General features: G+C 36.9%; 1 protein-coding gene across 1 annotated transcript in view; it reads right to left on the reverse strand.

The window, feature by feature from the left end:
- The window catches only part of LOC107720071 (protein sidekick-1-like), a 185,524-nt gene that overhangs the window by 160,290 nt on the left and 578 nt on the right, over window positions 1-24,656 (reverse strand). Inside the window, exons 2-3 of the mRNA XM_016527675.1 lie at window positions 21,992-22,098; window positions 17,838-17,985 (exon numbers count right to left, since the gene is read on the reverse strand). Of these exons, the coding sequence (XP_016383161.1) occupies window positions 17,838-17,985; window positions 21,992-22,098 (255 nt within the window). The remainder of the gene's footprint in view (window positions 1-17,837; window positions 17,986-21,991; window positions 22,099-24,656) is intronic.

Here is a 24,656-nt window from a genome sequence, read left to right on the forward strand (position 1 = left end):
ACACGTTCTTCCTACTGTTTACGTTCACTTAAGACGTAGTCAACTGTGTTTATGTGAATACTCGTCAAAACGGACAATTCGACATCAGTTTGTGTGTAATTCTCCGTTCATGCGACTCGAAAGAGTACTCGCACGCTGTGAGACGCACGTTCCGTGTGTGTATGCTTCAGTGTCTGCGCTCTGAAAACCGCACCGAATTGAGTTCTCTCTTGCGTTGTCAGATTTATCCATATGTCTGGTCTTCTCTTACTCCCACATATTGACATTTTTGAACGTTTTATGTGACGTGCAGCAAGTGTATGTTAGCTTATGTCCCGCCAGTTCATATGTACGCATCTAACCTCCGAACCACGCAGCAAATTCGTTCTGAATGAATCTCTTCCCAAATCGTCCCTCCCTAACATTTTCGTCTCGTTTTTATTCGTTGACGAAAATGTCAATAGATTTACGTCATAGTTTTTGTCATTCAAAAAGAGTTTTAGTTTGTTATCGTCTCGTTGTCGTCAGTAAAAAAAATGTCGTTGACGAAAATTATTCGTCAGCGAAATTAACACTGGTACTGAACGTTTTGTGAATCCTGCGTTGAACATAAAAAAGATTGGGGTTGTACTGCTGTAGGTCAGTGGAAAAAATTGATAAAATATATGGAAAAAATAAACAAATTTACTTTCACAGCGTCTTCTCGACATGATGTTAACCACACGAACAAGCTGCAGTGTTTGAGGGCGGGTCAAGTTGTTTGTGACTGGCCAATGTAGAACATTATGCAAATGTGTTAGCTCGTGATCTGTAGCCGTCACGGAAGTGGGATTCGAATTACTGACAACTCGTTTCGGCTGTTCAGAGTCGATTCTTTCTTTTGGGAGACAATAACTTTATTTATCGTGCACTTTCGGCTTTACAACTTCGCAAATCGTTTACATTCACATACAGCTACATTACACACTGCATGAAAGACAATATTCGAAAATGGCATAATAGGGGCACTTTCATAATAATTCTATGTATGTTGTTTATTTATTTAATATTGAGCCACAGACAATTATTAGATGATTTATTGTAGTATATTATATTTCCAGTAATATAAGGTTCATTGCCTTTTTGCAGTGAAACCGTGTAGGCAAACTTCATATAGTAGATCAGTGTTTAAAGTGTATGTCTCTCAGTTTTAGAGGCACACATTCAAGACCCAATCAGATCAAAATAAATCATTCTAGACAACAAAATCTAGTCAACGCAGAAAATGCATACATCATGAGCTTCAAGCTTATTGATGATTCAAGTCTGTATATTTTTCAGCTTCTGTATTCTTCAGTCCCATATTTCAAAAGTACCATATCACCAAAAATTGCAATACCTCTGCAAATTTCTTCACCCTAATTTAATTTAATCCTCCATACAGGTAAGTGCTCAGCAAACATGACCTAGTTTCACTCACCAGAGAGAAACTTCTCTTCAGCCTTCTCTAAAAGACTTTATTTACAATCTTTAAATGTCCCATCACACAAAAAGAAGTAAACGTTGTGTTGAGTTCAGAAAAGATACTCATCTAAATTGGAAAATGCATTGCTTTGTCTTGCCACGTGCATTATTGGACAACACCTTCTTTTGTGGGACTCGGGCAACTCAAGTGATAAGTAGATCCATCCCAAAAAAAGCTATTTAGCCTGCACCAACATGAAAAACAGTGTTTACTGAAATTATTGTAATCTTTGCACATTACCCTCACCAAACATATAATTAAAGGTTTGGAGCGTGAACTGTTTTTTCCCTTGTGAGTCGAAGCGATTCGCAGAAGTGAGCACTTATCAAACCAATGACACATTTAGAAAAGCTGCAGACAGAATTCCCTGACCGCATTACCGCTAAGATACTAACTTCACTGTGCTAGTATTATTATTAGTAAGAATGGAGAAACTGATAATGGGTGTACTCTGCCAGGCTTGTCTTGACTTGCCAACAGAGCAGCCCAAAAACCGTTGCGGTGTTACTTAATTTCATAAAAAGTCGTTAGATGCACAAAGTCAACAGGAGGAGGGAATGTGGTTTTCTTCCGAAGTGTTGCACAACAACCAGTCAATGACACAGACAGACGCTTGTTCCCAGTTAGTGGCACAAAACGCACTGCAAGAGAGCGGCAACCTTGAACAAATGTACAGGATTAAAAAGAATTACACCGCTCTTAGTAAAGGCAACTCGGTAATTGCAGCGAGCATATAACATATTGCTTTGTTTGTAGTGCATGCTTAACTCAAATGAACCTGAGTGCAATAGTCGCTTAACCGCTTATAAGGTAAATTAAAGTTCCTGACTTAAGAGGTCATTAAGTCTGAACACTGAACATTTAAATGAAAAGTAGTAAAACATTTGTATTGGTAAAACATATGTGTGTTTAAATTCTTTCATCGCTGTTAGCGCCAAGGCAACATAGCAGGTGCATTACCCAAGCACATGCTAACTAACAGACAGACAGACAGACAGACAGACGATAGATAGATAGATAGATAGATAGATAGATAGATAGATAGATAGACAGAATGACAGATTTCAAGTTTCAAGAACTGTTCTTTAAACGAATAGTTCACCCAAAAATGCCAAATATTTAGTCACCTTCACACCATCCAAGATGAAGATGAGCTTGTTTCTTCATCAGATTTGGATAAATTTAGCATTACATCACTTGCTCAGCAATGGATCCTCTGCAGTGAATGGGTGCCGTCAGAATGAGAGTCCAAGCAGCTAATAAAACATTACAATAAGTAAGGGACAACGCAAGGCTAGCTGTGCATTAAAAGATTTTAATGCATGATTTGGAGACCAAGAACCACCTGACGCAAAGCAGAAGCAGTTACGGGCCGAAGCAGTTACAGCTCGTTAGCTCTAGCATTCGGCCCGCTTCAAATCAGACACACAGATGAAATAGTGTGGTAAGATCACATTTATTTGAATGAATGAATTATAACATTTATTTGAATTAATTATCGATCAAGAGAGAGAGAAAGAGAGAGATGACAGCTGATGAGATGACATGAGTGAATTACCTGCGTCTGTGCGTCTCTCTCTACAAACAATGAAGCTGTGAGTTAAGTTACAGCTACATAAGTAAAGTAACACATATGTAAACAGCGATTTTACCTCCTCATTGCTGAGTAATATAATGCAATATCTAAGCTATTTTATTAATAAAAGTCACTGGGCAGCGTTGACAACAAGTTTCTGTGCTCCTGAATGTTTCTTTCTGTGTGTGTGTGTGTGTGCATCAATGAAAGCAGCACATTAATATATAATGGTGATTAAACTGACTTGGAACTACCTGTGCATTAAGTAAGGGATAATCATAATTAATCATAATCATAATAATAAATAATTAAAGGATTTTAAATGCGCGATGTGGAGGCCAAGAACCACCTGACGTGAAGCGCATTTAAAATCCTTTAATGCACGGCAAGCCGCCTGCTGATTATCCCGCTTATTCCATGGTCATTTTCCAGCATTGACAACTTAAAGCTGTTTATGATGTTAGCAGTGCAATATTTAACCGGAAGGGTAAAAATAGTGGTTATTTTCGTCAGTTACAGCTCGTTAGCTGTGTGTTTGTAGGGTGTGTGTGTGCATCAATTAAAGCAGCGCATTAATATAGAACGGTGATTAAATTGACTTGGAACTACCTGTGCATTAAACGGTTTTAATGCATACCTGCCAGCCAATCAGAATTGAGTATTCAGACAGACCATGGTATAATCCACAAGACTTCAGTCCATCAATTAACGTCTTGTGAAGCGAAAAGATGCATGTTTGTAAGAAACAAATCCATCATTCAGCCTTTTTTAACTTCAAACCGTTGCTTCCAGTTAAAATACGAGTCCTCTATGCATAATATTGCTTTCTCTAGTGAAAATCTCATCTGAATCAGGAGAGAAATATGCACAGATCAAGCACCATTTAAAAGCGAAAATGGTCCAAAAGAGTTCTATAAGTGATGTAATGCTAAATTTAAAAATCTGTTCTGATGAAGAAACGAACTCATCTACATCTCGGATGACCTGAGGGTAAGTACATTTTCAGCAAATTTTCATTTTTAGGTGAACTACTCCTTTAATAAAAACAATAATTTTTGAGAGAAAAAGTAAAATGTAATTTTACATTTAATAATTACCTACAATAATAATAATATTTAATAATAATAATTTAAATAATTTAGTCATCCCACATCCTCTTGAAAGCTTGCTGAGGCTCCCTAGTGGTCCCCGGCCCTCTGGTTGAGAACCGCTGGCTTAGAGGAAAGCGTAGACCGTTTTCTCTCTGAAATATACAGGGAAGACTGATTAAAAGCTCAAAGCTCAGAGCTCAAGACAGCATGGCTGGCCTGAAGCCATCGAGCGGCAGTATTCAGGTGCCGTGAGTCTTGATCTATCTAGCAGCTTTGGACACCGCAGGATACGGCTTCTTTTCCTGCTACGGCAGAACTGCCGCGGCGCGACAGATGGACAGACACAACAACCCTGTGTGTCAAAACCGCTGTAGCATTCACTCTAATTCAATTATAAAATTGATTGCCTGGATGTTGGCCTCCAGCTAACATATGCTTTAGTAAGCATGTTAAGACTTAAAAGCCTTCCGACGCAAAGCTAAGCAGGTATTTCCAGCGGTCTGGAGTGAAAAACTGTCTGGAACCAAATATCAGCAATTAAAAGTTTTTTTATTGTACTTTGCTTCTCATCCAATCTGGCAAACAGGCCCAGCGGTATTTCCAGCGGTCTGGAGTGAAAAACTGTGTCTGGAACCAAATATCAGCAATTAAAAGTTTTTTTATTGTACTTTGCTTCTCATCCAATCTGGCAAACAGGCCCAGATTTGCCATTTAAACATGTTGAAAGTTCACTGTGTTTATGTAATCGCTATAGACCTTTCATTATATTTATCTTAAAAAGCGCTTTGCAATTGCATAAATTAGTTATTTATGAGGCGAAACGTATGCATTATTCACTGGTCTATTTGCATGACAAATGGATAAGGGAATTAATTGCAATACTTAATAGTTAATGTAGAATCAGGTATGGCCAGGCCATTGGTTTCCCAAAATATCCCATTCTTCAAAATTAAAGATGGTGTTTTTTTTCCTTCTCAATTTAGAGAGGTGAATAGGTCATTTTTGAATGCTGTGAGCAGTAATGGACTCCTTGTTAAAAGGCTGAAAGGCCATCACAAAGCATATACAGTACACTCTTAGCAACTGTATTATTTGTAGTGAAAGCCATCAAGATAGATGGACACTCTCTATTTTCCAGGAGTGAATTATGCTTTCAACAGGTAACTAATTGCGCAGATGAGATTTAATTTGGAGAAAAGTCAGCTCATCATAGTACGTTGACATTTCCACACTCGTCTTTAGCACTAAATTAATCCGTCTCATCACAATGAACTCTGGGCCACTGTCTGCGGCTGCACACCGTCACTTCTGCTGCCATACACGCCGTCCCTGCAACACATTGGAGTGTTTCAATATGTCACACATGAAATCTTGAGCTTGATCTTCCTTTTCAGAACAGATTGTTTTCTGTCTACCCACACACTTCTGTCGCCCGCCATCGCAGAGATGGGCGCGAGCGTCTTCTGACATGAAATGGGGACTGAGCGAGAGTGCGCCACATAAAAGGATTGACCGACAGAGCTGGTCGCTCAGTGTAAAGCAGGATAAGGGATAAACATGGTGACGATAGATATCTTCCTTTTCATTTTTTCCAGCAAACACAGAACGTCTCTTTCGTTCACACGTCTAGCCAGTCTAGTCCAGTTTTTCCTCTGCTGAATGCAGGCAGCACATAGGCATAATCTGTAGTGATTTATGAGATGCTTTTTGAAAAGCAGACATTTCAACTACTGTTAAAAGCACTAGTTGGACTGATTTTTATTATGAGTAACACAAACTTTTTTTCTTTTCTGCTATATAAAAACTTGAAACTTGCCTCAAACATTTATTTTCATCCTCCAAAATAATCCAAAATATTAATATTATGACATTTTTAAAACTATTATCATGTAAACAAAGACTGATTTACTGTATATCAATTGTACAGAAATTACAACTACAGTGATCTCTTAAATAACAATTTTAATAAAGTTTTTTGAAAAGAAAGTGTACTTGTTTATCAATAAATATAAAAATATAAATATTAAGCAGCACAACTGTTTTCAACATTTATAATAATAAATGTTTCTTGGGCAGTAAATCAGCATTAGAATGCTTTCTGAAGGATCATGTGACACTGAAGATTGGCATTATGATGCAGAAAATTCAGCTTTGCCAAATTAAAGGAATATATGGTCACACTTTATTTTAAGGTCCAATTCCCGCTATTAACAAACCATTAACTATGCCTCAATTAAACTACTAACTGTATATGGAAAATTGCACAGTTCTCCAGTGATGCATGTAAAATATAAAGTGTGTTTTAGGGAGTTTTAATTTCCAAAAGTCCAGAGGGCAAAAACATGGCAATTTGCATGGCTCCTCAATAATAAAACATATGTCTTTGGATGGTTACCAAATTACTATGCCAATTACTCTATGTAAACTCAGAGATGACAAATCAATCAGGAATAAAATGACCCAAAAAGCAGTAGGTAATTTGTCCAGGAATTTCTAGTAAGAGTAAGTAAGTGAGAAAAAAAAGGCAATAAAATAACTGACTAGCACCTATTAATGCTGAAATTGCATCATGTCAACATGTAAAACAATTACAGTCCAAATAGGGCGATAGAGAGTCATTCCTGTTACAATGCCCAAGCACTAGCCTTCGCTATATGAAAATGTCATGGGATCATGGGACAATTCTTTCCTTATTTCAGTCCAATCAATCATGAAAATTTAATTTCTCTCTGCATTCTCACGATTCTGGTCAATTTAGCACTTGCTCAATAATGCACCTTAGAGGTGGCATTTCTTCTTTATTTTAATGTGTAATCTGACAACTTCTCTGGAATAGCCAGTGAAAAGGCAATTATCTATCATCCGTGATTCAGCTCGATAACGGTCCTGATTAATGTGTAATTGGAGTCAATGATAATTCTTTAGCAACATTTAATCACACTTCAGTTCCAACAGAGCTGCCAGTAAGCAGACACACACAAATTGCTCTCAAACACCCAAAACCTTTCTGCCTGTGAGCAGTCCAAACTTTTCTTTAATGGTGTCTAACAAGCTTCCTATCGGGCAGGCAGCTGATGTGTGCATGAGGGAGGCCATACACATGAGATCAGGACAGGCTCTCCATTCACATTTTCTTCACTGCTACTTGCATCTCTTTTCCTCTTGTTTACTGAAAGGACTCCGCAGCATCTCTCCAGTGTGCAGGGTCTGTCTGCAGGACGAGGGCTATATGTGCTCAATTCTAATTCGACGTTCTATGCTGTGTCCCTTTCCTCCGGCTGCATTACTTCACCGTCAGAGGTGTGAAAGCAGAGACGAGGGCAGACGGCTCATCCGAGATCAGGCTCCTTTCATGGTTGATTGTCACTCAGCGGCATCCTGCTGCCACTGAGACTGTGTGTAACTCTACCAGCTATATATATATATATATATGCATGCTTTGTAATCTCAAAAAACTTATTTTCCTCTTTCAAAATGGTCAGTGAAAGAAAATGCTTAAAGGGGTCCTATTATGCTTTTTCACTTTTTAAATTGTAGTCAGTGTGTAGTGGGTATGTTCGGGCATAAAAAAGATCTAGAAAGTTACAAATCTCAAAGTCCACTCCAAAGGGAGATATTTCGTTTTTTAAAAATCCCTTTTCAAGAACTACAACGAACGGCTCGTTCGGACTACAGCGTTTGTTTTCCGGGCTTTGTGATATCACAAAGGCAACGCGATGCTGCGCTTCTCGTCCGGTGCGCTACCGCCTGAAATGCTGTTTTTTTCACCTACGTGCCCAAACGTCTTTGTTTGGGCTTCCGAAAGCGCCACGAAGAGAGGTGTGTAACCTCAGAAAAGGTTGCTGTTAACCTCATACTAATAAATATATTATTCATTTTATATTAGATTTGCAACTGTGAAACCAACCTGTTACCAAAATCTGGAACATGTTTAAATACAACTTGTGGTTATTTATATATGTAAATAAATAAATAAATAAATAAAAGAAAGATAATTATAGGTTTGCACTTTGCAAATGTATCCTAAATTAAACTGTTGCACAAAAAGATAGGACAAATTGCACATATAAAGTAGTTAAATATTATGTTAATTAAAAACATATTTATGAAATTGACAATTTCATTGTTGGATACAGTAAAGAAAATATCTGAGATAGGACAGGCCGAAAATCATAAAAATGCAAATATTTGCTGTTACTTTTCATGATTAATTTTATAGTTGTATAATAGTTCCATAATATTTTGCATACAATTTTAGTAATATAGATTTAATACAAAATTTACTAAAATAAACTGTTTCATGTAAAAAGCTGAACACAGTTCAATATTATGTTAATTAACAGATTTATGACATTTGCATTGCTGGATATAGTAAAGAAGACCTCTAAAACTGGACAAGCCAAAATCATAAAAGTGCATTTGCTGTTTAAAACCTGCTACTTTTAACACCGGTTTCATTTTATAATTGTAAAATAATAAACAAACATACATACATAGCTGTTCCAAGAAAAAAAAAGGAGTTGTGCCTGTAATGCTTACAAACAAAAGTATTGGGACACCAAAGTGCCTTGACTGGATTCTCTGGGCCTCTGATTTAGCAGTGACAATAGACTAATTTATTTAAGAGTGAAGGAGGGAGTGGATGAAGACAAATGTGGGCAGAAGCCTTGGGCTACCACAGGCTCACCCCACAGATGCCCAAATTGACTGATGATGGCTCTCAATAATTAACTTCATAATGGGGCCCTACCATCCAGCAGGTGTATTAAAACCAGGCCACATAAACGGCCTCTATCGAATTAGCCAAGCCTACGTCATTTTTCATTTGACTCCTCAGAGCCAAACCACATTGATTTAAAATGGCCATGTCCATTCGGCGAGAATATGAGCAAAGGGCAACGGCTCAGGCCCTCCCGTGAGTGACAGGACAAAGACGTATTTCTCAATCGTGTCATCTCCTTCTGATTACATTTGTCTAACACATCATTTACTAACAGTGGAGAGGAGTGCAAGGAACCATGACAAACAGTTGAAAAAAGGAGAAGGAAAAAAGCTAGCTAACATGATTAGAAATAATAACAGCAAATCACAAACACAATTCAGCTCAGAACAAATCTGATATTTCATTCTTTTCAGGAGAGCATATTCCTGGAATTCAGACTCCAAAAAGCTTGAAAATGGCTTCCTTGACAGTTTCTGATTTTACTAAAGCCCTTTTTAAGCAAATCAGTCCACTCAGCAGCTCTTTGTAATGCTATTTTCTAGTCAACTCCTACTTACTTGAATGAAAAAAGTCAGAAATAGCCTAACATTCTTTGCCAAGATTACATTTCAATAGCATGTCAAATGAGCTAGAAAATTTGATAAAAAATGTTTTATCAATTATCTTATATAAGGCTAAAATGTAAATAAATACTTGAAACAATTCAATAAATACAAAAAATGTATTATAGTATAATAAGATTGCATTTAATATAATAATAATAATTATTATTATTATCATAATTCTTTACCAAACTCATGTAAAATTTAAACAATTAAATACATAGAAAAATGTATTATAGCATAAGATTATATTTAATCCAATAATCCAATCATAATCCAATAATAATAATAATAATAATAAGCTAATATTCGGATAAAAATGTAAATAAATTAAACAATTAAATAAATACAAATATTGCAATATAGTAATAATAATAATAATAATAATAAATTAATTGCCAAGCTTGTTTCAATGTTTTAATATCAAATCATGTACCAAAATGTCAACATTTTTAATAAAAACCAGCAAAAGTGATATAATTAATTAGCTCATGTCAGGCAAAAGAAAATTAATTATAAATTATTATAGTATAATATGATTGTAATCTAAATAATAATAATTCAAAAAATCTTCTTCTATCCCTATTTGCTCAAACTCTAATGAAAACTGCATTTTTCAAATGTTCTGGGACCAGTGACTGTTTCAAACAAGTAAACAGTAATCAGTTTTACTAATTCAAAATACAAGTACCTCGAAAAGCTTGTGGCAAGTGTTATTTGGTGCACTAAATCTACCAAAACATGCAGGAGTCTAGGGGTTGTCAAGTCCCTTGACGAAAGGAGATTCACATTTTCAATTTTCAATTTATTTATAAAGCACAACTAAACACAACTACCGTTGACCAATGTGCTGTACAAAATAAGTAACCATTAACAGTATTAAAACAAAGACAAGGCCACAAATAAAACTTCAAAGTACAAGGCAAAGCAAATGCAAATCATGAATAATAAGCCAAATCAAATAAAAATTTTAACCTAGATTTAAAAATGGATAGTGAAGGGCGGTTCTGATTTCTGTAGGAACACTATTCCAAAGTCTCGGAGCGGCTATGGCGAATGCTCGAACACCCCTAGACTTGAGTCTGGTTCTAGGAACCACTAAGAGCCTTAATTTGGCAGACCTAAGCGCTCTTGGAGGTTGGTGGTCTATCAACAGATCAGAGAGGTATGAGGGTGCTAAACCGTTTAAAGACTTAAAAACCAAAAAGAGCACTTTAAAATTAATCCTGTAGCACACAGGTAACCAATGTAACGACTGAAGGACAGCGGTAATATTGCTCACGCTTTCGAGCTCCCGTCAGGACTCTGGCAGCCACATTTTGAACCATCTGAAGGCGGTTTAAGGAAGATTGACTGATCACCAAAAAAAGAGAGTTACAATAATCAAGCCTCGTGGTGATAAAAGCATGGATTACTCTTTCAAAATTAGTAAAAGAAAGAAAGGACTTCATTTTTACCAGTGTTCACAACTGATAGAAGCTTGACTTGCCTATCAAGCTTTAAGGCACTGTCCAACACCACACCCAGATTTTCACGTACGGCTTTACATAAGGTGCCAGAACACCAAGATTTTGATTTGGTATACAGTGTGTATCAGAAGGGGTAAACACCACAATCTCTGTTTTACTCTCATTCAGACTTAAACAATTTAGGGACATCCATGCTTTAACATCCAAGAGGCAGGTGACCAACAGGTCTAATCCATTCTTATGTTTCAAAGGAAGATATATTTGTGTGTCATCTGCATAACAATGATAACTTATACCATACTTCTCAAAGATAGATCCGAGGGGAAGCATATACAAGGAAAATAACATGGGAGCTAGAGTAGAGCCTTGAGGGACCCCACAGGTCAAAGGTACAGAAGAAGAGTGAAATTTGCCAATATTAACTGAGAAACTCCTGTTCGTAAGATAAGACTGGAACCAATTTAGGGCTGAATATCTAAAGCCCACTACCTGTTCTAAGCGGGACAGAAGAACATTGTGATTTACAGTGTCAAAAGCAGCGCTCAAGTCTAAAAGTACCAATGCTACAGAATCTCCAGAGTCAGTAGCTAAAATAATGTCATTAAACACTTTTAAAAGAGCCGTCTCAGTGGAGTGAAATTTTCTAAAGTCTGATTGGAATGCATCAGTTGATGAAAAACTACTTTCTCTATAATTTTTGCTCAAAATGGAAGATTAGAAATGGGTCTAAAATTTGATAAATCAGAGGAATCTAAATTAGACCTCTTAAGTCTGGGTTGTACCGAGGCATGTTTTAAATAGTCAGGAACAACTCGTAACTCGAGGCATTTATTAATCAAATTTAAAAGTGTCAGACCCATTACATTGAACACTCGTTTAAATAACCGTGAGGGAATTATAACTAAGGGTGAACCAGTTGGTTTGAGTTGATTAACAATGTCATTTAAAAAAGAAAGCGAAATAGATGTAAACTGACTAAAGACACCTGCATATTTTAAATGGCCTGCAGGATTGCCAGCAACCAATTTGATGGTATGTCTGATCTCAGATATCTTATTAATAAAAAGACTGGCAGAACCGCTCACACATAGCTACTGCACATATGGCGGAGTAGAAAGTCAGCACATGGCTGTTATCACTGTTACCACACAAACACCACAGCCCTGTTGCTTGTACAGAGGAAAATAATCGGCTTCCTGTGAGCACTTCCTTTATTGTCTGGTTTCTTGCTGGTGGTACTCGGGACAGGATAATTCTAGTGTGGAAGCCGTTTTATGTGCTGAGTGCGATGGGAGCCTGAATAGCTCGTAATGGGTGGAAACATCAAAGATCTCAAATAATGAATGATGAAAAATTCAGCAAGGTAGAGGAGGATGCAAGGACAAAGCGATGAGAGGTAGACACAATATCTTATTTCCAACCTGCTACTTTCATCTGCAGTGGCAACAGAAAGCACTTCTCACCAATGAGGTAATTATCACCATCATGAAAGTTTCATGCTGTCTAAAGGGGAAGCCAGTGTGGAACAATAAGAGTGACTTTCAAAGGCCCGTGCTTCACTGTCCTCCCCTGCATTGGCATTCACCTCTGGACCTCTCTGCTTTAACAACTTTCTGCCTTTGTGTGGCTCAAAGAGAAGAAAAGATGACCAAAAAAAAAAAAAACTTGGGGAGATGGGGAAGGAGAAGCCGTAACCACACAGAAGAGGAGTAAAAAAAACAAAAAAAAACTGTGGACCATTTGGATTGCGGCACAGTTATCCCTCAGCACGCGGATGCGATAGGAATCACACAGAGCAGCAGCGCCCGGCCACTTATTTCATGCTACATTAACAGACCAAAGGGACGTTTCTGAGGCCGTAGAAAATCTGAAACCAGAAAACACAGAGCTCAAGAAATAATAATGCTGAAATACTGCACAGCGGCATGTGATGAAGTTACTAAAAATCTATTTTCTTTAGGGAATGTTCAATGGGCTATCAAACAGAGTTGGATTAATATATTGACTACATAGCTCAACAATTCATAATGCTGATTGCAAGAAAACAAAGATCTGCAGGGCAAAGAAAACAAGCATTTGCAATGAAGCCGTACTGGAATAAATATGACCGCCTCGAGCTGCTTTCACTGAGTGGTGCCTCTGCTTTCCACATTTCAATGAGATGCATTTTCACATCGAAATTTAAAATGGACAGCTTGAGAATGAATGAAAAGTTGCTGCGGCCACAAAACGTATTTGGACACTCAAGCCACTCACGTAAATATACATGTGTGATTGCGCTAGATACAAAATATCAAATCAGCCAGCATTTCTTTTAAAGAGGGATGGCACAATATCAATTTCCAAGAAAAATATTTCACTAAAAGACGTTTGTTAGGTTTCAAATGACAAACAACATAAATATTGTTCAGAATTGTATGCTTGTGCGCTCATGCTAGGCTTTGAGCACTGAAATGACTTCAGACTCTGCAACAAATATGAGTAACAGGATATTATGTTGTGGTCAAGGACTTATGCTTATATAAATAATAACTAATTTAACATGTTAGCATACACTACTGTTCAAAAGTTAGTTTGGTAAGATTTTTTAAGATGTTTTAAAAGAAGTCTCTTATGTTCACCAATGCTGAATTTATTTGAATAAAAATACAGTAAGAACAGTAATATTTTGAAATATTATTTCAGTTTTCAATTTTAATATATTTTAAAATGTAGTTAATTCTTGTGATGGCAAAACTGAATTTGCAGCATCATTACTCCAGTTAGTGTTGTCAAAAGACCCGGTACTTCGGTACCAAGTCGGTACTAAAAAAATTAAAACATTACGGTACCAGGTTTTTTTAAGTACCGGTGGTACCAAGTACCCGGTCAACCCAGTTCTTGATGCGCTATCCGAAAGGTGCGCAGATATTCAATATTTTAATTTGAATGTCGGATTGAATGAACATCGCTGTTATTAGAGTAGTTAATCGTTAGCATAAGCGCGGCTAACACTAATATAATGAGCATTAGAATGAAGTTTCTTTATTAAATTTTTAATGCTCTTATAATTTTTATTAGGGTAAAAAAAACAAAAAAAAAACAGGAGGACATGATGATGTTTACTATTTTTACACACCAGAGGCTTTTAAATGAACTGAAGTTGAATAAACATGAGCACTGCACGTGTCAAAGTCGAAACCCGATGCGGGTGTTTTTATATCACTGTATTTCTGCGAATACTGAAATTTTGGTACCGTGACAACACTAACTCCAGTCTTCAGTGTCACATGATCCTTCAGAAATCATTCTAATATGCTGATTTGTCGCTCAAGAAACATTTCTTATTATTATCAATGTTGAAGACAGCTGTACTGTTTAAAGTTAATTAAAAAACACTTCTGAATGGTACTGAGTTACAAGTAATTGCAAAAAAAAAATAGCTGAGAAAAGTTCTTGAGAAAAGATATAGCACCATACCATGAAAGATTTCTGAAATGAACCTCTAGTTCATGAAAATGAATAATAATCCCAATAATTACAATAAGTATTAAATAAAAAAATTATAACATTAGAAACAACATGCCACTTAGGGCCTTCTGTGCCAATTCTGGGAGGGCCATCTTACATTGACCTGAGAGGGTCTAATTTCAACTTCTCACTTCAAAACAAAAACTATGATTTTCACTCCACAAATCTAAAACCATTGATGTGTTAATAAACCCCTCATTAACAAACAGACACATAAAACTTTGATATTCAACATAATACATTGTCATAGATCACTATTTTCCAGAGACATAGAATTAGATCAATAACTGTTTCAACTGATTAAATCTCACAAACGTTGATATTCAGATGAAATGACAAAATTAAAAATAGTGTATCCATTTATCAAAAGTGCTAAGATAAGATTTTGTGCAGACAAGAGAAAAAAAAATAAGGTGAAGGGTCATCTTGCCCCGGGGGTCTTACCCTACTATTTTTAATCCTACTACTATAATACTTCTGCAGGCCACTGTATATTTTAGTGTTGAAAATCTGGTCTACATCACACTGATTAATCAAATGCAAAAAAGCAGCAAATGTGACCGAAATAGTCTGCTAGTTGACTCCTCAGAATCTCTAGAGCAGAATGACCATTGCCAATGTTGGTATCATTATTAATATTATCAATCCAACAATCCTGTTATTTTGGGTACCTCTTGACTGAGAAATTGCCATTGATCAAACTAGTTTATATGTCTGTACTGAGCATATTAAGCTTTGATGAGGGCATCTCAACAAAGAACCATTAATTTCCTCCACTCCACTCTTTGTAGAGGACATAAGTGTTTTGCAAAGCAGCATTTATCAGTTCTGGGAAGGAAACATCTTACGAGACTCACAAATAGATTTATGCTATTGCATGTTCATCTATGTTAATATTGAATCAGGGCCGTAGATCCTAGCACATAGATAAACTCTGATCCTGCAAGGGCAGTTAATGTAATGACCATGCCAGTCAAGTGCTTATGAAGTACAGCCCAATTTCCCAAAGTCCATCCTGGGGATTTTGCCCAGTAACGCATAGTGCCAGTTTAAATGGCTAAGCTGATTGCATTGCTTCAGCTGCTGCCACAGAACAATTAAGGATGTGACATCACATCCAATAGTGCACTAATGGGCTTGGCTGGATGTATGATTGCTTGATATTACTCTATCATCCTCTGGGCTGGGTGAGCTTCTGGGTTCGAGTCTGGATGCCTTAGACACCAGCTGGGCTTCGTACAGGGTCAAAGCAGCAGCGCTGTCTGGGAAGACCGCCAGGCTCCCAAAGGTACAGATTCCCTCAGTTGCATATATGCGGCAGTGAACATTGTCAGCAGCAGTGGCATATTGGTCCAATTATGGAGCTGGCGTGTAGCCAACCGCCTTAACTACATCTGCGAAGAGCCCATATATATCCACCTTCCAACATGTCTTTCAATCGAATGCACAATTTTACTTCAGAAGAACACAGAAAATATATGCGCAAAACTACATATGTTCAAAATCTGTTGGTCTGGGAGGCGTTTTCCTTGTTGACAGTTCTTCACTTTCCAGAAAGTTCCCTTAAAGCAAGTCGGTTCACTGGCCGGCCATTTTCGGAAAAGCCCTGCAGCAATTTCCAGACGTGTAATTACAGTTTATGGGGAAAGTATTGCAATTTATGTAACTGTTTCTTGAAATTACATTTAAATAAAATATTTCACATCAGGAACAAAATCCAGTTACAATGGTGTCATAAATTGTGCTTCTTAAGTCCAAGTCATGCAAAAAAAATAATCATTCTTGTCCAGCTAATGCTAATTTAATAACCAGACGATTGACTCTTTATCTATAAAGCAGGACTTTCATTCCTTTCATTCCTGCCGAATACCATAGTGAGTTTACATTTTCTCATATTTTAAATATATACAGACACACACATACATGAGTCAAGCAGTGCTATGAACCATCGTTCTGCCCTTTAAATTGTTAGTGTATATACATCAAAAGCTTTTAAACGTCCTCAAGTAAGATTTTTAATGTTTTTGAAAGAAGACTCTTATGCTCACCAAGCCAGCATTTATTTGATCAAAAATACAGTAAAAACAGTAATATTGTGAAATATTATTACAATTTAAAATAACTGTTTTCTATTTTAATATACTTTAAAATGTAATTTACTCCTGTGATGCAAAGCTGAATTTTCAGCATCATTGCTCCAGTCTTCATTGTCAGGTGATCCTTCAGAAATCATTCTAATATACTGATTTGCTGCTCAAAAAATATTTCTTCTATGTGCAAACATTATGCTGTTTAATATTTTTGTGGAATAGAAAATAATATTTTTGATGAATAGAAAGTTCAAAAGAACAGCATTTATAAAACAGATTTTTAGCAACATTATAAAAGTCTTTAATGTCACTTTTGATAAATTCAATGCTTCCTTCCTACATAAAAGTCTTAATTTCTTTCAAAAAACAAAACAAAAACTCTTACTGACCTCAATGGGCAGGGCAAACTGCTCATGATAGATTAGCATTTACACAACAAATGTGATTTGGTCCCATGCGTATTTGACTACTTATGAGGCATGACTGATTGAATCACACATGGTGATTGGTTGTCCACATGTGATTGGATCAACAAGACGTATAATAATTCCAGGTGTAACTAGAATCACAGAACCACGACCACAGTTCTACAGCTCACTTTGTGTTTTTTCATTGAAAATAAAACTGCCTGAACGTCGACCTAACTAATCAATCCAAGCCCGAAGCCAAACGGAACGAATGCAAATCAATACTACCGGAGTCTATTTCTAAATTTACCTGCGTTAGCCTGCTTACTTTTCAATTACACCTTCTACCGAAATCAACTGCAATTCTCAAATGGGCGCACCGCTGTATGCGTGGAGTGAAAGGTGAGTCATTAGATGTGTTTCAGTGGTGGAGTTTTATTTGGGTCTCGCCAGAATGAAAGACACTTGACTGATAACGGCGAATCGGATCAGCCTCGTCGATCTCAGCCTGGGAGAGCTGCTAATTAGAAAAAGGCAATGAAGAACTACCGTAGCAAGATTAAAGAAAGGCTGAGAACAGGCATTAATTGTTCTTCTGTGACAAGGCAGTGGAAGAACAACACTCACGCACACACTCAAAGAAAGCCGTGCACAGTATCCATGTCTTCTGCATCACTGGCTGAAGTGTCTCTCTGTTTTTTCCCAACATTTTCCAGTGTGGGTCGCCATAAGTGGATGCCCGAAGGGATTAAGAGTGAACACTGAAGGTAATTACATCTCTTACGTGAACCCAAAGCCATAGGGACCTGTGCTGGGTCACCCAGAACTTTCCTAATGAGCAGGAGTTCAGGTTTAAAGATTAGACAAGCAATTAAGCTCTACTTACACTCTGTTGCTGGGAATGATCTTGAAGCCGTCCCTGAACCATGTCACCTGTGGCCGCGGGAAGCAACTGACCGCTGGGAAGTTAAGGATGGCGGCCCGTCCCTGTGTCACTGTCTTTCTTTGGTCATTGTCGATAAAGTCGCCCATATCTGTGAGAAAAAAGCCAAGGATCTTATTACAAAATGGGTGAACTTGTTTTCACGAAACAGAGCAACCCTGATGATACATTCAGGAGGCTTTTGGGTACAAACTGCAGAGGTATTCAATCAGAAACATTTATTCAAACATTTATTCATGGTGCACAGCACCACAAGATTGCATCACCATGCAGAATAAAAGAACGTCTAGCATATTGTGCTTTGAATTTGGTGACATAATTCCAGAGGTGCAGTTTTCACATCGATTTAAAGTGTTTAGAAGTTCTAATTTCTGGTTTTAAAAAGCCGAAAACCAACTGCAGCAAGTAAACAATACCCCTAAACTGGCAAAACTTCCACTGACCTGCCAGATTTTTAGAAAAAAACTGTTAGAACTACTGTGTGAATGTCATGAATGAAAAAAAAAATTTTTTTATAATGGGTCCCCGTCCACTTCTCAGATTGTTCTACCACTCTTCTGGGAATTGCCTTAAAAGGACTATGTTGCTAAAAATTACACACTTCACCTAACAAGCAATCTTGTCTGCTGGTTTGGTTTGGGTAAATGAGGAAAGATGTAATTTCAGATGATCTTAAAATAATTATTTCTCTTATTATCACTAGCATGAACATGGCCTATTTTATGATAACTCCATCATGGCTGAATGCTTCTCTGAGTTAAAATGTTGAAGCATCTAGAACTGTCAGTCTGGGTCAATGTGATCCTTTAGTCACCAACCTTTTTAGGCCCAAGATCCCTGACCTCGGCCTTTATGAAAGACAAGATCTACCTATTGAAGAATTGATAGGAAAAGACATCCCAGATTGTACTTCAAATTTGAGGCCTTTTACTTAGTATTTTAATTAGTGATGCGCCAATTATAGCTGATTCAGAATTCAGATTTTCTTTTCTTTTTACTAGCAAATTGGATTCTGATACTGATACTGATTTTTAAGCAAATTTATTTATTGGCTATTTGCTTTATAACAAACAAACTGGCTTTAAACAAAAATATCTAGCCATTTGAAATTAGAGGCAACCACTGCATTTTAATCACGATCTGCACGGGCAGTTGTTTTTGATTTGATTTAGATTAATTTCAGGATTTAAAACAAAAACAGAATGGTCTGACTTTAGGTGTTATTTATTTATTTGCTACATAAAACATCTGCACGAAAAACAAAAACAGCAGGTCTGAATGAGACGCCAGGTTGCCAGGTTTTCGCAATCGACGGGTTGGCGACCACTGCTTTAGAGCATGTTTTAAATGCTAGAGTAAAGGTCCAAGCCTAAAAACTCAGCTTTTCTACCACAGCCATCTTCCTCATTCAGTGTAAATCCTACCTTATTCAAAACATATCACATGTAAGTACAAGAAAGAGAATCTGCTTTTTTCCCCCTTTTCCAATGAATTTACTAAAAATAAGGAGTTTTCAAGCTTCAAGCACCATAAAAGTATTATATATATATACACTGAACAAAATTATAAACGCAACACTTTTGTTTTTGCCCCCATTTTTCATGAGCTGAACGGTTGCTTCCGGGCGAGCGGATTCTCCTCAGCTTTCTCACCTCCGCTCTATTGCTATGATTCGTCAGGATTGTAGCGCGTTCTCAGTGTTTTGCTGGTCTGCGGCTGATTTCATGCACGAGGTAAGCTGTCCGCGAAGCACTCGCCCAAGCGGAAAAATGTGCTGTTGCTGTCAGATCTCGACTGCCGAAAATCACATTGTGTTTGATGCAAAACCAACTCGACTAAATCAAAAGAAAAAAACACTAACTGTATATATATTTTTTTCTTATAAAAGTCCACTGAAAACATATCTTCTATCACGGGATATAAGTGATTATAAGTTGATCCCTTGTCATTTGAAATGTAACTTAAAGCGTAAAGAGTTAGGAATAAGTACATAAAATTATTTATTTGCCAAACGGCAGTAATTTTCTTTAAATCTACCAGCTTTAAATGCTTCTGGGTGAGCGGATTCTCCGCAGCTTTCTCGCCTCCGCTCTGTTGCTATGATTCTCTGATTTTATTGTTGTTTGCAAGGTTGCAACGTTACTTTGCAATATTTTAAATATTTTTGGGTATTTTGCATGGTCTGTTATTGGAGTAGTGTCACCCGGGTGGGAGTTTTAACTCCTATTCACTGTGAATAAAAAAATAATTTAGCTGATGCAGAGAGACATATATATCCCCACCCTCTGATTACGTATCATAATGTAACTACGTGTAAACGTTATTTGGCGGTTTTTACTTGAAAAACCAGCTATATTTTTATAGCATTCGAATAACAATGGATAAAGCTGAAACGACAGAAGAAGGATTGGAGATGAATTTAATTTACAAATTAGGTAGGAAATGTGCATACTTTTAAATCGACACCTGCCACGGTGGGGGGGGGGTCTTATCACTCAGCATACCCGGTTAAAAAAAGTCACCGCTCGCCACTGATATACAGTATATATATATATACTGTATATATAAAAGCAATTTGAGCAATGTCACACTCGTTGCAGTGCGATATGGCTGTATATCAGCATGGTATACCAGCCATAGGTAATCACAATGTGCTGATATACAGCCATCGCATGGCTAAGAGTGTGATATTGTGTTTATACAACAGTTCGATGGCACAAGTGTGTAAATAAAAAAGAGACAACAAGGAAGTGTCTTTAAAAACCCTCTTTTGTGCGGAACTACTTTCTTCCACCACGGATTCAAATCTCAGTTTGATAGTTTAACAGCTGAGCCCAAGCCTCCGTTACTAAATCAAAAATGTCACTTTAGAACTAGTAATGAAGGAACGTTGAGTTACTTAATTGAAAGCTTATTGTAGAACTGTATTAAAAGCTCACTGTATTATGTAGAGTAGTATGAGAGAGATGGACTGAGCGAGTGTGATTACCTGCGTCTGATACAGCATTCATTCTTCAGCTCAAAATCTCATATTTACAATAAAACATTAGTTTGAATGTCCGATCAAAAAAGCAATATCTTTGTCGTACTCTCCTTTCATCTGTTAAGGGTGATTTCCGATGACAGCGCTGCTCAGTGCATTTATTGGCTGTGTCTTACAAGCTGTAAGGAATTTTAACTCAGTTGTAAGGGAATTAATTATTATTAATTCATTCAGGTTGCTGTTGTTGAAAGTTAAAATAACTTCCTTGTTTACAACAGCGTTTCAGTCTCTTTCAATATAAAAGTCTTTACTGCTGACTCGCTCATAAAAAGTCTCTTTTCGCCATCTAATGGTGGGATAATGTAACTAAAATCACCATCACGTACATACACAGTTTCCCAATACTAAATAATATTATAAAATACTACTATTATTTGAATAGTATTATAATAATTGAATAATAATATTTAATAAACAACAACAACAGCCATCATAAAAGTTGCTAGGCAATTCAGTCAAAAGTACAAAGGCAGCGCTCTGATATACCACATTAAAGATTTATAAAATATAATGTTATGAGACTTTGCCCTCAGCCAAAAACTATTTACTCTGGAACAAATAATAGATTCATGAGACTAAAGACTGCCCGTTAGATTTACCCTAAATGAAATATATCTCATGTTTAACAACTATAGAGACATCAGAGGCAGTGGCGAATTCCAGAAGATATGGCAGAGTTGAGGCTGCTCTCGGTGGGTTCATGAGCGCTGAACGCCCTGGAGCTCACATCTCCTCTTAAAACTACATTCCGTGACACAAAAACATTATCATTTATAAAATTATCCGCCATGACACTCGCTGTGAGAAATACTGCAAGCGGAGTGATACAAATGGTGAAATGGTTAGAGTTCTGTTATCACTAGAATATCGCACCACTGGAAAAGGCTCACAGCCAATCAGATTCCATGAACAGAAATAATTTTATTTTAATTTGTAATAATAAAAACCCCAGGTGTGTGTGTGTATGTGTGTGTGTGTGTATAGTCTTACAATATCGTAGAACAGGAACAGACTAAAATTCAAAGCTCTGATCTGATCTAACACATCAACTCACATGCCACTTGTATCTCGGCTCTTCTCTGAAGCAGAGAGCCCATCCTGTTTCTCACCACACACTGATAAACACCCATATTGGAGCGCTGGAGAGAGGATATGGTGTACCTAAGAGAGAGAAACAGAATCAACAACTTTAATTCATATCCCAGGATGATAAAAAAAGCAGGAAAAATAACAGTTCCCTGCTATTTGCCAACAAATTAAAGAATTTTTGACTCAGATGTGTTCCCATTTAGAGAGGTTGGGTTTAAAAGGTTTACCCTCACAGCCACAACTATCCTTTTTTTTGCCAGCTCGCACATTAGCGTGAACAGAGCACATCAAAACTGCACACAGGAACTTCTCTCCATGCCCAGCTATGATGACGAATATCAGATTTCAGCCAAAAGGCCACTTTGACCAAAAGGAGAGGTGGCGAACATTGGGGCATTAAAATCTGTTGGCATTTCCGAATACGGTGAATACATGACTAATGCGCTGTTGCTCACTACTTAGCCGAATCGGTTTACGTCTCTGAAAATGCCATCCGGTGGGTTTGTGCATCTCAATGGTGGTTTTCTTCCATCGCAGGAACTCAATAGCAATACCGCGGCAGCTCTGAGCATGCTGTTTAGGTGATGAAAGATAATAAGAAAAGCAATACCAATTAGAGCAAACCAGTTCTATAGATGGACAAAATGTAGAAACACTTGACACGGGAAGGCGCAAAGATGCAAAACACCTACTTTAGCACGAATACGACTCCTAAATGGAAGATAAATCAAAACATCTAATGTAAAATCTGACATTAACTGTGTATCAGGTGTCGGCAGTGTATTTCAGGTAACGAATGGAAGCATTATTAGTCTCCGAAGAGAGCCGGGCAGCGCTGCAGACTCCTCTATTAAGACAGAAGGAACCCATAGGGCCAATTCTTCAGCACCTTTAACACGTTTGAGGAAATGCTGAGTGCTACAGAGACTGTATGCTGATTAAAAAAGGTCAGGCTAAGAGGCTATCATTACTGAGAAATTAAACATGGAGAGACCTCAACTAGGAAATTATATCGTTGATTAAATGTACTACTGTATAAACTAGAGGAATCTCTCTCTCTAGAAAGAAAAAAACATAATTAAAAATCATTTGAATGCGCTTCACTTATAGTAGTTTCATTTTTGATTAAAGGCACGTTCCAGGTTCAATTCAAGTTAAGCTCCGTCGACAGCATCTTTCACAGAAAATAATGTCGACTCGTCTCTCAGTTTGTAAAAGCAAACAAAAACTGCGTCGACAGTAATCCGATTACAATGGAAGTCTATGGGGAAGGCATTGCATTAAAATAAACATTAAAATACTGCTTCAACAGACTTAACATGAGTCCGTATTTAAAGAAGATTCATTTGAACATGAACACAGCTAGAATAATAGTCCCACTGCTAATAGGATAATTTAGACAACTTTTGACATTTTTGGGGGGTATTTTCTCAAGTTATGTTTTTTTTTTTTAAACGATCACAAGAATATGCAAACAATAACACCTACTGTACTATCCAATCAATTCCTGATGGACAAAATCAAGTCCCGTCCTACACTTTTTTGTTAGATAAGGCATTTCACTCGTATATACGTCACAACAGGGAAGAAAAGACGGTCGCAATTTCAGTTTCATCACACTATAAAATATTCCATTCACAAGTTATATTTACCTTGATTTCGTTTTTCACATTGACTTTCATGATTTCACACTTTTGTTTACAGTAGACCTTCACAATTAAAATTACTTTCATATTTTAATATTGAACATGTAGGACAAAGGTAAAACAATAAAATCTATAACAGGCATTTGAAATGCAGCGGCATCAAAAATAAATGAAGGCCTGTTTCAAGTTTCCAAGCCAGTTTTAAAAAAGAAACTCTAAATCTGTTTGTTTTGAGGAAAATAATAGAGCTGAAGAACAACCTTTGTACGGAAGAGTGAAAGTAAGTGCTTTAACAAAAACACAAGCTTCATATTTTGAGAGGTTAAATTCTTCTAAACGCCTGATTTTTGATAATTAGATTCTATGAAATTCAGGAAATTATATTCTATAGTAATCTATAGAGCTTAAATTGATTTGAACATTACTTTCCCATTGGAAACATTTAACACTTTATATATATATATATATATATATATATATAAAAAAATCTTCTTTAAGTATACAGTATGTTGACATGCAAGTATACAGCTGTATTTTTAATATTTTATTTACAAATGATTGATCGACTAAAACATTTATCAAGGTTTTAAAGATAAATCGTTTGGCAAGATTCGGTTTAATCTTGTTTTTGTTTTAGGTGCCAAAATAAAGCTGACAAAAGTTCTAGTATTTACTACATTTTGGAACTTTGGAATAATTTCAGAATGGCTTGGATCATAAATACAGTCCTTTTCTAATCCACTGAGTACCATTCCACAATTCGCAGGGATCCAAGCAGTGTCATAACCATGCTGATGCCAGGTTTTCTGTAAGGGATGACCCTGATAATCAATCCTTTTCACTTTTCCCACTCGAACACTTAGTTTGAGAATGGCCAGCTGTTCTCTTCCAGCATTCAAAGGGTAACGAGAAGCTTTATCCCTACTCCGACTCAAGTAGACTCCTGGACCGAGCATGCCATCAGAAGAGCATCTGAATCCTTCA

This window comes from Sinocyclocheilus rhinocerous, unplaced genomic scaffold, assembly GCF_001515625.1.
Source record: "Sinocyclocheilus rhinocerous isolate Xijiao unplaced genomic scaffold, SAMN03320098_v1.1 scaffold273, whole genome shotgun sequence".
Classification (NCBI taxonomy): Eukaryota; Metazoa; Chordata; class Actinopteri; order Cypriniformes; family Cyprinidae; genus Sinocyclocheilus; species Sinocyclocheilus rhinocerous.